The sequence below is a fragment of the Micropterus salmoides genome, unplaced genomic scaffold, assembly GCF_014851395.1.
Source record: "Micropterus salmoides isolate LMB-PRFRI ecotype aquatic unplaced genomic scaffold, ASM1485139v1 Ms_hic_scaffold_12, whole genome shotgun sequence".
NCBI classification, from domain to species: domain Eukaryota; kingdom Metazoa; phylum Chordata; class Actinopteri; order Centrarchiformes; family Centrarchidae; genus Micropterus; species Micropterus salmoides.
This window is the reverse complement of record NW_024040263.1, coordinates 10,962,105-10,978,012: the sequence shown is the minus strand read 5'-3', so window position 1 is coordinate 10,978,012 and position 15,908 is coordinate 10,962,105. Positions and strand designations below refer to the sequence as shown.

The 15,908-nt window shown below is 36.6% G+C and overlaps 1 protein-coding gene and 3 long non-coding RNA genes across 5 annotated transcripts; all 4 read right to left on the bottom strand.

The window, feature by feature from the left end:
* Positions 1-785: 785 nt before the first annotated feature.
* Positions 786-2,291, bottom strand: LOC119900009 (submaxillary gland androgen-regulated protein 3A-like). Of its 2 annotated transcripts, none has more exons than XM_038714824.1 (3): positions 2,107-2,291; positions 1,913-2,002; positions 786-1,814 (listed from the first exon to the last, which is right to left on the bottom strand). In XM_038714824.1, the coding sequence occupies exons 1-3, from the start codon at positions 2,155-2,157 to the stop codon at positions 1,605-1,607; spliced, it is 351 nt and encodes a 116-aa protein (XP_038570752.1). In that variant the 5' UTR covers positions 2,158-2,291; the 3' UTR covers positions 786-1,604. The 2 variants fall into 2 exon arrangements, with proteins under 2 accessions (XP_038570752.1, XP_038570753.1); XM_038714825.1 differs by having other exon boundaries at positions 1,961-2,002.
* Positions 2,292-9,103: 6,812 nt separating this feature from the next.
* On the bottom strand, positions 9,104-9,978 carry LOC119898581. The gene is made up of 4 exons (XR_005443603.1): positions 9,932-9,978; positions 9,728-9,801; positions 9,561-9,611; positions 9,104-9,441 (listed from the first exon to the last, which is right to left on the bottom strand). It is a non-coding gene; the product is annotated as an uncharacterized LOC119898581 (long non-coding RNA).
* A 2,565-nt stretch (positions 9,979-12,543) lies between these two features.
* On the bottom strand, positions 12,544-13,564 carry LOC119900008. Its single transcript, XR_005443984.1, has 4 exons — positions 13,511-13,564; positions 13,345-13,419; positions 13,167-13,214; positions 12,544-13,061 (listed from the first exon to the last, which is right to left on the bottom strand). It is a non-coding gene; the product is annotated as an uncharacterized LOC119900008 (long non-coding RNA).
* Positions 13,565-13,974: 410 nt separating this feature from the next.
* On the bottom strand, positions 13,975-15,033 carry LOC119900007. The gene is made up of 4 exons (XR_005443983.1): positions 14,801-15,033; positions 14,618-14,691; positions 14,433-14,495; positions 13,975-14,321 (listed from the first exon to the last, which is right to left on the bottom strand). It is a non-coding gene; the product is annotated as an uncharacterized LOC119900007 (long non-coding RNA).
* Between the last annotated feature and the right edge of the window lie 875 nt (positions 15,034-15,908).

Below are 15,908 nucleotides of genomic sequence, written 5' to 3'. Positions count from 1 at the left end.
CTCGGCCTGGCTCAATAAACCATGCTATATTAAGTCTTCATCAGTCTCCGAAACTTCTTCACACCTGACAGCTGGCTCACAATAATTCTCAACATGCATATTTAATTTCATACCAGTTTAGACGGATTTTTCGTACCCAAAAGACTGGGCCCATTTCCCTTAGCTATCAACAGTCTGGCTTGGAGCCTCTGACCTCCGGTTGCAAGCTGCATACAGTACCCCAAAAGAGGTATGGGCTGCCCTATGTTCATTCTGAACTTTAGCTTCATGGACCTGTTGGGAGGAGGTTTGGACCCCCATGTCCTCCTGTAGTTTTCCTCACTGGTGACTGAGACTGTGGCCCCTGAATCAATCTGAAACTTACAGTTTTTCTCAGTCACTTTGGTATATTTCTCGAATCATCCTTAACATTTGCAAAACAGTAAGTGCATTTCTCTAAACTGGCAGCACAAACATCACAACACAGTGGTTTCCTGCAAAAGCCCATAACTTCAAAAACCTTAGTCTGTCTATCAAAAGTAAATATTTAGGTCAGTGAACTTCTCAGTGCCATCAGAATGACAAGTCCTTGTGTCATTGTTTACGAATAAGATAGTCAAAATATTTAGCCATGTTGTCAATATAACAGTGTACTCTGAAAGTATTTTCTGATGTATTTTTTTGGCTAAGTTTTTGATGACAATGATTGAAAATGCACAAGGCTGCACATTATACACACATCCCAATGGCATCACTTTCACCAGTACAAAGTTATACATTGCAGGAGACAGGACAGGAATCACAGTTATGCTTGTTTATTGTTCATACTGATTTTTTGACAGAGTATGTCATTGTAATACAGAAAAGAAAAAGACAGGACTGTTTTATAGCACTGCGTAGCATAATAACATAGAAATGGGATACATGGGATATGGGATCCCTTTGGCTGATGTTGCCGTCTGTATATTTTCATCAATTCTGGATACATTTACAATGTATGTAAGGCTACTAGACATTTTTTTTGCGATTTGCACTATTCACTATTCACTATTCTGCTCACTGTGTATTGTTACTCTTTACTGTGTATGGTATTGTGGGTGAATGGTCTTGTGAATGGAGTGTTGCTATTGTAGTATGTTGTGATTTGATGTTGTCTATTCTTACTTTGTTTATGGGCCGTACAAAACAACATTTCGTTCAGCTATATACTTGTATTTGAAGAATATGAATGAAGTTTTTATTTAACTTCGATTTTTGACAACGTGTTCAACAGTTTTGCATTTAGTGACTTATGCAATGAACTTATGCCTAGATGTTTTGGGGGGCTAAGACTATTCAACAGAGACTGGTATAATACATTGTGATCAGTATGATATAAGCAATTGATAATGTAGCAAACAGCAGACAATTGTTCATAATCATTTACATCAGTGTGTCAAACCATTTCCAATTTGTTCAGAATAATTCGTTCAAAAAATTGCAAAATACAACATATACAATACATATATAAATGCAAAACACACATACAGCATACATTTCCAATCATTGAGTACAATTTCTGTTGTTGGAGAATTTAAGTAAAGTAATTCAATCTGCAGTTCCTTCTCTCAGATCAGCACAGTTCATTACTCGTCTCCTCGAGGCTCAGTGGTAGTAACCACTAGGGTTGGGGTTGTGGTAGTGGTTGTAGTTGTGGTTGTGGTTGTTGTTGGGTTTGGTTTAGGTGCTGGAGGTGGAGGTGGGGCAGGAGCAGGTGGTGGCTGCGGCCACAGAACAGGAATCAGAGGCCAGAAAGGAATCAGCTTGTTCCCAAATCCTGGGTACCAATTGCCCCTCTGCACCAAGACAAAATAAACACAAAACATTTAAAAATCTAGGTGTTTTGCCATAATCTCACTATAGTTGATACTGATATGATTGATTTAATTCTTACCTCATCACTGTCAGACTCACTGCTATAGTGAAGAGAATTCATTCTTACCTCCTCACTGTGTGAGTCACTGCTATCATGATGATGACAATTCTGCCAAAAATAAACATTATCTAAAATGCTGGTTTTGTTTTTCATATTAGCTGAGTCATAAAAACTATAGCAGGTAAATAGTATACGTTCTTGTTTGTACTTACAGCACTGGGGGAATTGAGCAAGTAGAAAATCATCAGAAGAAAAAGCTTCATCTTGCGCTTCAAACTGTAATTCCAAATCCTTTGATAGTTAGAGCTGCCTACATTCCACTGTGCAGTTACAGCTTAATAATAAAGAATTAAATATTAATCCAGTGTTCACTACCTTCAAAATGGTCTCTTCAGGAATCTCCATTAGCTTTTAAACAACCTCGTTGTGCCAACATTGCTCTCGCACTTTAAAGGTGTGTTACTTCACGTCAGATGTGGTCGGTCTCATGACAGCCTCTGTAGACAAAACCAAAATAGGCGTGAACACAGTTTCATTAACCGACTACACTGTGTAGTTGTAACATTTTATAATCCTCATAGACTTTCTGAAACATGCTGAATCAAGCCCAATTTGTACAGCTGATCACACACACACACACACACACACACACACACACACAAATTCATTTTGTTTAAAGAATAACATTTGAATTCAGGGTTGAATGCAGAATATTACCAAACTTCATATACAGTTCCCGTTAATATATATAATAATATAATTTCAAATATTTGTTTCAAAGTCATGGAAGATTGAAATGTTGTTGAAGCGCTCTGTACTTGTGAAACAGTAGCCTAATTTCGTTTGCCTAGGGTTATATTTACACCTGCAAAACAACACTTGCTCAATCATTTCCAAATACTGTAATTATCTTGTTTACTCGTGGTGGATCTCTTTTATTTCCTCTATAGCAGTCATACAATTTCACAACCTGTTGCAAGTGTCATCCAGAGAGTTTATCTCCGACCAGAGATTTAAAGTCTTTATTTCCACATGATAATGGGCAAACATGTGGAGGCCAACACATTTCCTGTATGTAAAACTTTATGCTTCACACCACACTGGTTGTAGCATCGTGATCTGAGTTCTTTTTGCAAAAAGTACCGTTAGTTTGTCCGAGTTGAAATTACTTTTTTAAAGACCTACATGGGCTGCAAGCTGACAGTAGTTAGATTATTATACACAGGTAAACATGCCTTTGTAACAAAAGTTGTACCTAAATCTGAGGGCTGATATATTGCCCGTTGTCGGTTTGATCTCGATATCATCATCATTTGTTGCACAGCTGAATTTAAAAACACTTACTTGTTTGCAAAAATTTTGTGCACTAACCTCAGGTCAAAGTTCAACAAATTTGACACGCGCACACAACACACTGCATACACTGTAATGGCAGAGGCATGTGCAAAAGCTGTTTTTCCCCAGCAATGTGAACATGACATTACAGCATGTCAAAGAAGGTGTAAATTAGCAAAAGGTAGTGAAAACACCATTTAGCAACATTTTAAATTCATGATAACATTTTAGTTTTTGGATGTTTCACCGGGAAAGAAAAATCATAACAAAAATGCAGTCTCTTCAGTCTATGCATCATAAAACAAAGACGTTTTTCTTCGGGGACAAAAGCTAAATGAATCAGGAAAGAATCTGACCAACACACTGTTGACAAGCAGCTCATAAAACATCATCTTGGAAACAGATTTTATGATGTTTAGTTTTCACATTATCTTTAGTAATGCATGAGTTACTCAATGCAATTATTAATGCATGAGTTACTCAATATGATAATAAATTGAATGAATTTTATTGTTATAATACACAGCCAAGCTTTACAGAAAACTAACTGAGTCAGAATTATAGTATTGTGCAAATCCAAACGTGTGTTAAATCGCATTAGATTTATATAAAATTGCCCAGATACATCTACAATTTCCATTTGGTGTGTTTGCACAGCAAGTCTGGCAAAATCTGTGGTTGTTGGTCATAATCTGTGTTAGAGGTATTTTAATTGCTAATTGTTTTATTAGCATATTGTTTTTGCAGAGTATTTAGATTTTTAATTGAGATCACTTCCCAATCAAACAATGTGCATGTTGTCTTCATCTCCATTTTGTTGGTAAAATTTGACTTTCAGTAAGTTTTCCTTTTCTGTTCACACCTATTATGGCCAATTCTGTTCATGCCACTACCCAGGTCTTTTTCCATTTATTGCAAAGGATCCACTCTTGCTCCTGCTAATGTAAAATGTGTCTCTCTGTGAAGAATTTGCTTATTAACTCACATTACAAACAGGTAACAATGTGTAGCTTCAGCTGAGATAAGATCACATAGGAATCTGCTCTCTTCTCATTAGCAAAACTGCCACTTTTTTAAGTGCCTTTGTTTAAACAAGCCATAAAATGTCAAATGATGGTTTTCATCCCTGGTACGAAATTAAGGTAAAGATGCATCACAGGAGGAAACCCAGTTTACCAGTAACAGCTGCTGACACAGTGTGCAATGCGGCAACACAAAAGATTTCATTAAGCTGGGGACAAATTGTTTCATTACTGTGGTACTGTGTGTGTATAAGCAGTGCACATGTGATCAATCCAATCAAACAGGTCTGGGGGAAAACATATAACCTGTTGATTGCATTTTTATGTTTTTATATTTGTTTCCAGGTAAAAGCTCTCAGGGTCATACACAAACCTGAGCCATTACTATGACATTGCACATTTGTGAAATATATTAATTTCCTGCAGTGGGGTTGCTATGGCAATTCTTGTCTGTGCTTGAAGCCTGATGTGCTATAGCAGCCAACTATAACAGCTGCTTGGTGGCAGGATTGTTCCCCCATGCAGCTTTTTATTTTCTCTGTTAAAACTGTTGTTTCAAAAAGTTTTGTCCCCATGTCAGACTAAAACTAAAATCACAAGTGTATTTTTGTAAAACCAGATATCCACTGTCATATACTCAGAAAATAAAGACCAGGAGAAAATGAAGTGCTTTATCTTATGTTTAGGTTCTTTATTGCTTATTTTTGTGATTTCATGCTTTAGGAGACAAGGCTTTCATAAAATTCAGCATCTGGATCATTTCAATGAGCTGGCCGAAGAGTAAGTTGTTGTTTATGTAAGTGCAGCGTCTCTGTAGGGCGAAAAAGTAAAAAAAGAAAAGGTATGCAGGAACTTATTTCTTGTATATTTTCATTTCATCTCTATTTCTCTCTTCCATACAATGGTAGTTCAAATTAAAAATCCTTTAGCATCTTTTCATCCAAATTAGATACTGACCTTCTCATTTGAGCGCTTCTCAATCACATTGGTGGGACTAGCCTTTAAAATTAGGCAAAACATTTTAGTAAAATGGTGCTAAAAGTAAACACTTAATATTCCAATGTGTCCTTGTTGTAAATTTAGTTGTTTTGGAAAATTTATTACAGAAAGGCCATGGCTTACCAAGGAGCTAGAGACCAGCATCATCACCACAACCAGAGCAACAATCTTTACTCCAAATGCCTGCATCTAAAAAACAAAACAAAATCAAAACAGTTTGTTACATGTACAATCACTGCAAATGACTGTTGTAGATGAATGCCTATCTTGGCCTGTTTGTATTGTTACTTCATGTAGAATTTATCCTTACCTTTTTTGATGTTTGGCTCTTTCAGTTGTTGTACAAAAACAATGCTGCAATGTAGTGCAGAACCAATTTTCAGTGTGGCATATGTTGTTTCTTTCCACCAATCACAGATGACATGAGATTGCCTCATATGTTTTTCATTGTCATTGCAAAGCAGAAAAACATGTGTCCAAACTAGTTTTTGTAACCCATGCCAAGCAATTGTTGCATACATTAATTACTGTACTAACTTATCAAGACAGCAACAATGCCATCAGATAACCAGTACTTTAGACAAAAGATTGAATTCTATTTCCCAACAGAGTTGCTTGATCGTTTTGAGAGATGAACAAGCCAACTAGTGGCCCAGTGGACAGCACTGGGGCCTCACAGCAAGAAGATCCTGGGTCCAGACCTTGGTCAGCCCAGGTCTTACTGTGTGGAGTTTGCACGTTTTCCCCCGTGTTTGCGCGTGGGTTTCCCCTGGGCGCTCCTAGGCATTTCCTCCCACCATCAAAGACATGCAGGCTAAAATTCATAATTCCGCCAAAGTAATTGTTCTTTTTCTACCACAGGAACCACAGGGGAATCATAAGCAAGACGCTTATAGAGACATGCCTGGGTTACTAGTCGCTCCGGCCACCACAACCCAGATCAACCCCCTTCATCTCTACCTTCTTGACCCCTTTATACCTACCTCCTCAACCCCTTCATCCCTTCATCCTCAAACCGTCTCTCTAACAAATAAGCAACATGTTATACCTTAATTGCCATGGTCTTAGTTAGTGAATGTGCAGGAAACTGCACTACAATTAATTGACCCACTTAAACTGTTTAAAAACAAATTAAACACTTTATAAAAGATTAGTTAAATAAACTGTTCAATCAAATCGCCACCTACCTTCTTCATTGTCACATTCACCTTAATTGTGTTTTTTTTTTTTTTGACTCATATTATCACATTATTGACATCAAGGTATTAAAATATAAAAAGAAGGTGTATCATGATATTTGATTCTGTCAAAATCACCCAGTAACAGTATGAAAAAGTGTTGAATGTATTTAATACCTGTTTTCTGCATATACTAATAATAATTATAATTACAATTATACACTACACCCCATTTTTCTAGTTTTTATTGAAATATTACTAGATCTAGTCCAGCAAAAACTTAATGGTACAAAAGTAAGCAGCAAAGTTAAAAACAACATTTACATCACCCAAAACATTTATTTTCAATTATAAAAGTAACAATTAAAGTAAGAATTTGTGTTAATTATTTCACTGTAGGATCAACCAATGACCAACTGGTCAGTCTTCCTTCATTAATTGCCTTTTTAGCTGCAATACTGTACAAATAAAGCTTCTGGAGTGTGTTAACACAGGCTGTTTCAGGGTGTTTACGAATAGAAATGTATTTATTACTAATAGAAGCTTCATTTACTCCCATTGCTGCAGAATAACCAAAGAAAGTAACGACAAAGTTTAGATCAGCAAAACTGAGAAATAAGTGACAACTTCATGTTATTCTGCAGGTCTGCAGCATTGGAAGTAAATGAAGCCTTGAAAGTTGACCAGTTGGTCATCAGTAGATTTTAGTTTTTAGTTTATCAATTTGTTTTTTAGCTGAACAGATTCTTAAACCAATCCAGTTTTGAAAGAGTTCATCCACACCCAAGAGTTACCAAATCTTTGAAGAGTTTCTAAGGCCCCGTGTGACAGGGACACACTATGGTTGATAAGCTCATATACTCTCTCACAGCTGATGTGAGAGTCATCTTTCAAAAAATTCAGCTTTCAGGGGAGGGGGTGTATTTCTGCCAGTTCAGTATTGCACATTTTGGGATTTAGGGACTCAATAACAAAACCACGTTTTTCTCAAAGCCACAGGTTCTCATGTTGCATCTTGCAGACTGCCCTGACATCTTGTTGTATTCCAGAAGGTTACTGTGTTTACTGCTACTATTGTCATTTATCACTAAATTTCAGTGTGATGTTAGTTAGTCATCAACTTGCCATATGGAAAATTGTATGTAAAGCAGAATGGTCAAATGCTTCTGAAATGCTTCTGAAAAAAAGACAAGTGTTGGATATCTTGATCATTTATTTGTGAGCTTGTTTATTCAATTTCAGTTACTCTAGGAAAAATGCTGAACATGAAAATAAACTATAGATAGTTAGCATATGTAGAATGCAGCTTTTCTCTTTCTGCCAGTTTGTTTCCTCATTTTCCTGCTGGAGGAGGAAGAGGTGGAGCAGCTCCAATGGCAACACTTGCCAACAGAAATGGCAGTAAAAATGTCAAGGCTCGGTTGGGTTGATAGCTGGAATAGAGTGACGGACTCTGAAGTATATATATTGACTGATTTGGAAAACAAAGAAGGATTTTGTGGGTAAGACCATCTCTTGCACAGATACTGACCTCATGACTCCCTGAATTTTGGACTCCATCAGTCTCCTCAGAGACCCATGAGAGTTAAGAGTTTCATATCACCAGCTGTTGCATAAGTTCACATTACTTGCTTTAAATTTGAATTGAATGTAGCATAAAAACATACAGCCTTTGAAAATATATAACTTAACTATATATAACTAACTATAATATTGTAAGTCACAGGTGACATGAGTAATTACAGGAACCCAGCACTTTCATAGCTGAAAAAACTCTTTCTAGATCCTTTCTAGAGCAGGAACAGAAATTTGACTTCAGTCTATGAATTACCTTAAAAGTCAAAGCTAAATATTGAGTCCACTGGTAAATTTTGGTCTGGGCTAAAGAAAAGATTACACTTCCAGTTATTGATATGTTTGTCCTAAATGTGATCAAATTATGTATTTCAAAAACTCTTAAATACATATATAATACATATATATATAAAATATGACAAGAAATTCTTCTTTATCTTCAAGGACTTTGTAAATAAATTAAACAGGGGATAGTGAACCTAACTTGGTCAATATATTCATTGATGTTTATAGAATTAATGATAATTAATTTTTATTCATTTGTGATGATTAGAAAGACAAAGAACAATGAACCCGCCTGAGTTCAACTCAAGACTTTATATTAAGCAGAATGCTATACAGAAACTACAGTATCCATATTCCAAAGACTTTCTCCTCATGTCCTTATTTAGTCATGTTCTGTAGATCTAACCATGAGAAGACCAAGGTACCAATACATTGCCACACACAAACAGTATGTCCATCAATATCACAAATATACAATAAAATACAAAAATGCCAAAAATGACAATACTGTCTGTGTCAAAGGAATCGGGCCTGGAGATAGATGAAAGAATTGAAATGATATATGGGAAGGCCGTGCTAAGACAACCAAGTCCTCAAGAGAGTTCTGTTGGCAGAACACCACGACTGAACTGCACACTGACTTTCATGAGACAATGACATGATCAATAGATTAAAATAGTGGGAAAATGGACTACAGATATGTGCATATAAGATGTAACCAAACTGTCATCTAAAATGTCTATCAAATCATGTCTATGATAATTCATGTGTCATACATAGAGTTTAAGAAAAACAAACATGTTTGGTTCATCCATTTATGAAGTTTATTTTGCTCATACTACAGAGAATACACTGATTTTGATCCTCGTGTTTAATTGAACTAGAATAATGTGCAACAACACTCTAGATAAGACAACATAATTTAAATTTCAAAAGAGAAAGAAACAGCTGTCATGACAAACTGACACAAAACAAAGCTGATGTCGAAAGTATGTCATTCAGTACTGGTTTTCATTCATCTCTAGTTACATTTCAGATTTTACTTTGTAGTAGTAGTTGAAGCAGGCGGTGCAGTAACAGATTGTTGGAGGCGGTAAAGGGCAAGAATGTACTGGAAAAGGTCTGGATATGCCATTGGCCGGTAGTAGTAACGCTTAAAGAAAATTAGAAACATTCATTATCAAACATACAGCAGGTGATTTACTAAGGTATTTTACAGAAACTTACATTCAAGTGTGTTGAATGTTGAATCTAGGAAGACAGAACACTCACCTCATTGGAGTAAGAGCTAGACCGAGCAAGTCGTTTGTGCTCCATGTCCATCTGTAGAAAAATCCACAAGTTGCAAGTTTGAGATTGACTGCATGATACTTGAAAATAGTAATGATCTCAACATATAAGAACACTTTTGGTATTGAGTATGAGAATGTTACACTTACAGGATGAGCCAGAGTGAGGCTCAGGAGACATCCAAGCACAAATACTACCTTCAGCATGGTTACAGTGATCATACCTGTTGAAAAGAAAATAATAAAGACTTTCTCAAATGAAGAGCTTTTCTAAAATAAAAGAAAAAGAAAAGAAGTGTCCATCCCACTAACCTCACACAAACAAATACAGAAATGAAAGATATATATAATTACTTTCTTCACAACTTCAGCAGACCTTCTTGCAGACTGTTCGAGGAGGTTGTTGTAGTGTTGCTCTGAATGTTGAGCTTTTCTTATATACAGTTACAGGAGCAGAGCATACAGCATTGTTGGGAAATTGCAAATCACTAGGAAACCTTCCACCTCTACATTTCAAGGTGAGGAAATAGGTAGGTCAGGTAATGATTAGAGACACACCTGCAGTATAGTACAATTGATTAAATATTTAATTTCAGAAATAATGAATACAGTCACTTGGATTTGTCTCTAATTCCTGGTTCATTTTGGTAAACATTTGCTTACTTTTTATGCATTCAATTTAGTCTTCATTTAGGACCTTTCCACGTGTCCTTATCCCACCTGCATGATATCTCCTTATTCAGCACAACCCCAGAGTCTGACTTTCCATTTGTCAGTGTAACAAAGTATAAAGCTACTAAAATATCTGCCTTTTCCATTAAAAGTCAGTATGCCTGTAAATCACTGAAAATATGAATAATTCACAGTTTCAATCTCTTTCAAAATATGTTTGATGATTTACAGACAAAAGAGATATTATGTGAAAGCCCCAAAATAGCTTGTCTCTAGATGGTACATAAGTAATAAATTAAAACTAAAAATAAATTAATACTATTAAACACATTCACCACTGAATAGACGCACTCCAGAGGTAAGTGGAAGGATTTGGACAAGTAACATAGTAGCAGATGTCATCCCATTAGCACCCAGAATTGTTGGGTAATTGCAATAACACCTCCACATTTCAAGGTGTGGCTAATTATTAGAGACAGACACCACACCAAGGCTATGTATACATAATTATACAATATATGTATGTAAATAATGTACATAAATATTTTTTACTCTGCACTATACTGCTGTAAATATGTTTGCCCTGTGCAATCACATTTATTTATTTCTACAATGAGGCACTAACTCCTGCTGCGACCTGTGCAATGTTCATATCAATTGCATCTGGATATAGTGTATATATAACTCTTATTCTCTTATTTTTCAATTTTTAAATATATATTGTATTTTTCTATTGTATTCTTTTTAATTTAATGTGTAATTTTTTCTATCTGTTGTGTTGTATCTGGAGCTGCTGTAACAAGCGAATGTCCCCAAGTCTATCAGCATCATAGAGTACGGTCTAGACCTGCTCTTTTATGAAAAGCGCTGTGAGATAACTGTTGTTGTGATTTGGCGCTATATAAATAAAATTGAATTAAATTGAATTGAATCTTATCTTATCTTATCTTAGGCTGTATGATGTGTAGCATTCATTTAGTAGCACATATCAGAAATAATATGCTATAGTCCATTGGCTTTGTCTGATTTTCAAACCTAAATATTAGTTTTAGTGTAGTCAGAAAACATTTTTTATTACCACTGCATGTTCAGTATCTTTGTTCTCCACCCTTCAATATTGGCAAATCGGAAAACAGATAAAATACATTTATTTGAAGTAAATCTCTTGTCCTTCCTTGTTACTCCCTCCTTGTCATATTCCCTGAGCCAATTTGTTGTCCAGTAGAATACAAAACTCCTTTAACTACACTACTGTCTACGTCAAACAGAAATGGGAAATGGAATCTGGCCTGGAGTTATATATGGGGAAACCAGGGTAAAATTACCAACTTAGAGAGTTCTGTTAGAAGAACATTATACAATATATTTTGTGACTCCAAAATGTGTTGAGTAACAGTGTTAATTTCTAAAAGTCTTATTTTACCAGCAACTGTAATCTCATCATACTGTATGATGATATGCTGACATGAATGTTTTGGTCCCAAACAGCTGGAACAAGTCTAACGTATTATTATTAATGGTGAGAAATGTGATGAAACCATGTATGTGGTGGCTCATTCTGACCACAGTCCTCTCAAGAGTCAGACATAGGCTCAGAGGAATTGAGAAACAGTGAAGGTGTTGAAACTTTATGAATCCATCTAATCATTACTTACGATACACACCTTTCTACACAGTTTCATAATGAGCAGGATTTTGCTAAAAGATATGTATAGACTAATACAAAAATAATCCCTCTCAGTCATTCATGACCCACTAGAAGCTGTGACGATGTCGGTATCTGCAGAGACCCTGGCCTCAGCCTGCATTGTCTCATAGATAGTTCTGGCTATGCCAGACTATGATATTAGAGATCTTTGTGTGTCTGTTTAACCGAGGGCGATGCTGAGCTACACACACACACAGAGGTCAGGGGAGAGGACGAAGCGTGGTTTAGGCTGCATTTACACAAAATCAGCCATGTGGCTCCTTCTCGCAGGGTTGTGCCAAGGTGTGGATTTGTTCATTTGTGCTTTAGAATGTAACCGCCGTGGAAAATAACATTTTATTTCTGTCATTCACTGCTCTGTTCTCACTAATGCTGCGCCCTCTCTTTATTCACTTCATTCTAGCTCGCTCAACAAAGCTGCTCTCTCTCTTTCATTCTCTGTCTAAAGGGAAGGGGCCAACTTTGAATCATGGGTTTACAAACAGCAACAGACAAATCCTACTCACTCTACCTTTAATGTTTCTCATAAATATGGATTCTAAGAAAAACAAACATAGTTGATCCACGTTTTCCAATTTATGAGCTTTATTTAGCAGATACTTCAGAGAATACAGTGATTTTGATCCACATGTTTAATTGTACTACATTGATGAGTATGAAAGTGTTTAAGACAACATCATTCGAATTTTAAAAGAGAAAGAAACAGTTGACTGATGCAAAACAAAGCTTACGTAAAAAAAAAAAATCTGTCATTCAATGCTGTTCTAGCAACTGTAGTATTAGCTACAGTAGTAGTTGTAGCACGACGTGAGATCACAAGAGATGAACAAAACACATGGAAGTCAATCACTTATTCACACATTACTTTATTTATTTTTGACATTTTAGCTAGACAATATTTAGAGTTAGTGTACACGAAAGTCAGGTTTTCCCAGTCAGCCAGTCTCATTTTCCGATTGGAGGGATGACAGGTGGAAAGATGAAAGGTGGAGGGATGACCTGTGGAGGAACTGGCGGGATGGCAAATGGGAAAACAAAAGGCCCTGGGAATGGCACTGGAATGGGTACAGGAAATGGCTGGAACTGAGGCTGCATGTAATACATCTTCAAAACAGTGAAGAGAAAAAGCAGATTTTATACAGAGATACACTGTGTTGTAGTGTGTGGGATTTTTTTGACAGTGGGTGCAGCATGTGTTCAGATACTGACCTCATCACTATCATCTGAGCGTTTGACCCGTTTCTTCGCCTCAGAAACCTTCAATAACAAAGTTATCTCTCATCAAAAACTCTTTTGACATACCTTAATTAATTCCATTAAGCATCGAAAGCAATATCACAACATCGCCACTGCAATTAAAGAACGTGTGACTCGTGGATATACTTACAGGGAGGGAGGAACACAATACTGTGAAGCACCAAATCACAACCAGCAGATTCATAGCTGGGATAGGTGTGATCCTCTGTAGAGCAAAGTACAAAAAGGACTCGACTTCAGCTGCTAATTTAAAACATTATTTACAAAACAAATAGCAAGGAAATAGTCTTTCTTACCTTAGGTCAAATTATTAGTTATTTAATAATAGCCACTAGAGTGTCTAATTTTGCAGTGGTTCTCCATCTGTCCAAATCCACTTTTTATAGCCATTGTTAGCCCATAGTCATCCAATCACCAGTCAAAGTGGGTTGAGATTTTGTATTTCTCCCTCCCTTTCTGGTGTGAAATGTGATGAAACCATGTATGTGGTGGCTCATTCTGACCACAGTCCTCACAATAGCCAGACAGACAGGGGCTCAGAGTTGTTGGGAAACAGTAAAGGTGTTGAAACTGGATGTGATGCAAGTGCTGTTTCATGCTGTTTTGTGCTGTATGATATACACAAAAACCTATGTTATCATTTTTATGATACCCAGTTTTCTGTACAGTTTCAGAAACGTTTCTCATATATCGGGAACACATTTGGTCCACTTATTCCATTTATGAAGTTAATTTAAAGATACTACAGGGAATACAGTGGTTTCGATCCACATGTTTATTTGAACTCAAATAATGTCTGTGAAAACACTCTAGTTAAGACATCACTTAAATTTAAACAAATCATGATAAACCCATACAAAATAAAACTGATGTCAGAAATTCATATAATAATGGGTTACATTCACTTATTGATGTCTGGGTACATTTGTGACTTTAGGTTGTAGCAACTGGAGCAGCAGTAGTAGCCAGTGTAGTAGTAGTAGTAGTAGTAGTAGTTGGAGTTGTAGTAGTAGTAGTAGTGGGTGTAGTTGTAGGTGTAGTTGTAGCTGCAGTAGGTAGTCTTTGTAAGTAGAGAAAAAGGAGCTGCATCCACTGTTGACGAGAAAGCTGGTTGGAGACAACAGAAACATTAATTGTCAGCACAGGATTTTCGAAGTAATATTACAGTTATTGACAGACAGCTGTGTTGAATGTTGGATTGTAGAGGAAAGTGCTCACCTCATTTGAATCAGAGTCAGAGCCAGACCTTGAACGAGCAAGTCGCTTGTGCTCGATGTCCATCTGTCAAAAACCCACAAGTTGCAAGTTTGATGTTGCCTGCATTTTACTATTACACTAATAGTAATGGTATCAACATATAAGAACACCGGTACTGATAGTGAGTATGAGAATGTTACACTTACGGGAAGAGCCAGAGCGAGGCTCAGGAGGCATCCAAGCACAAATACTATCTTCAGCATGGTTACAGTGATCACACCTGTTGAAAAGATAAGAAAGACTTTCTCACATAAACAGTTTTTCCAAAATATTAGCAATCCATTCCACTAACCTTACACCGAAAATACAGAAACAAGAGATTAATTTACCTCCAAGTCTTCAACTTCAGCAGACTGTCTTGCAGATGGTTGTTGTAATGTGGCTCTGAATGTAGTGAGCTTTTCTTATATACAGTTACAGAAACAGATCTAATCCGATTAGCATACAGCATTGTTGAGAAATTGCAAATTGTTAGGAAATCTTCCGCCTCCACATTTCAAGGTGAGGAAATAAGTAGGCTAGGTCAGGTAACGATTAGAGACACACCTGAACTGTAAGAAATCATTTAAAATATTACCATAGTGATGTAGTAGTACAGTAATGCAGTTTAAGGTTGTAAAAAATAATGTTTCGCTATCCATCCACACAAATAAGGGGAAAAAAATAAAACTACACTACAGTCTATTTCCCAACTATTTGTCTTGCCTTTTCCAATTAAAGCGGCTATATGTAGTTTTTCAATAAAAATCACTTATTAATAAATCACTTTTTTACTGCCTTTTTGTCAATTGGCTGGTACCTCACTTAGAACTGAACATTGTGCCTGTTTGGAACCGCCACTATTCTGCTTCTTATGTAAAGGTATCAGGTCAGGTTGTAGCAACATGAATGCTCCTGAGCCGCTCTTCGATTACAGCAACAACACCGCAGCTAACGAGTCCACTAACACCATAAAACAAACAACTCCCAACACAACACAGATTTCAACACAAACTCCACATGAGGACAACAGCAAAGTTTTATGTGCTGAAGCCTATTAAGCCAAACCATAATCAGATGATGTCCGATGAAAACACAGTCAACATCAGAAAGGCTGGAGCCACTGAGAGACATCCGTTTTGTTTTGAAACTGACAAAACCGACTCAGTGTTGGCTCATCCTATTGGACAGGTAAACTAATTACTGCAAAGCATGTGAAATTTATTGCAACTTTTTGCTTTACTTGGGTGAAGTTACATCACGGCTAACGCAGACTAGTTGCTAACATTATCCGGGCAAAATACTATAACTTAGTTGTATGGCTTCCCACATTACTCCACCAGCTAGCCTAATGCAATCCATATTATCAAAGTTGATTTTAGCCTACAAGAACTTACGTAACGGTACAAAGCAAGTATGCTATGTATTTGGTAAGTATTTGTTCTTACTAGCTCACAG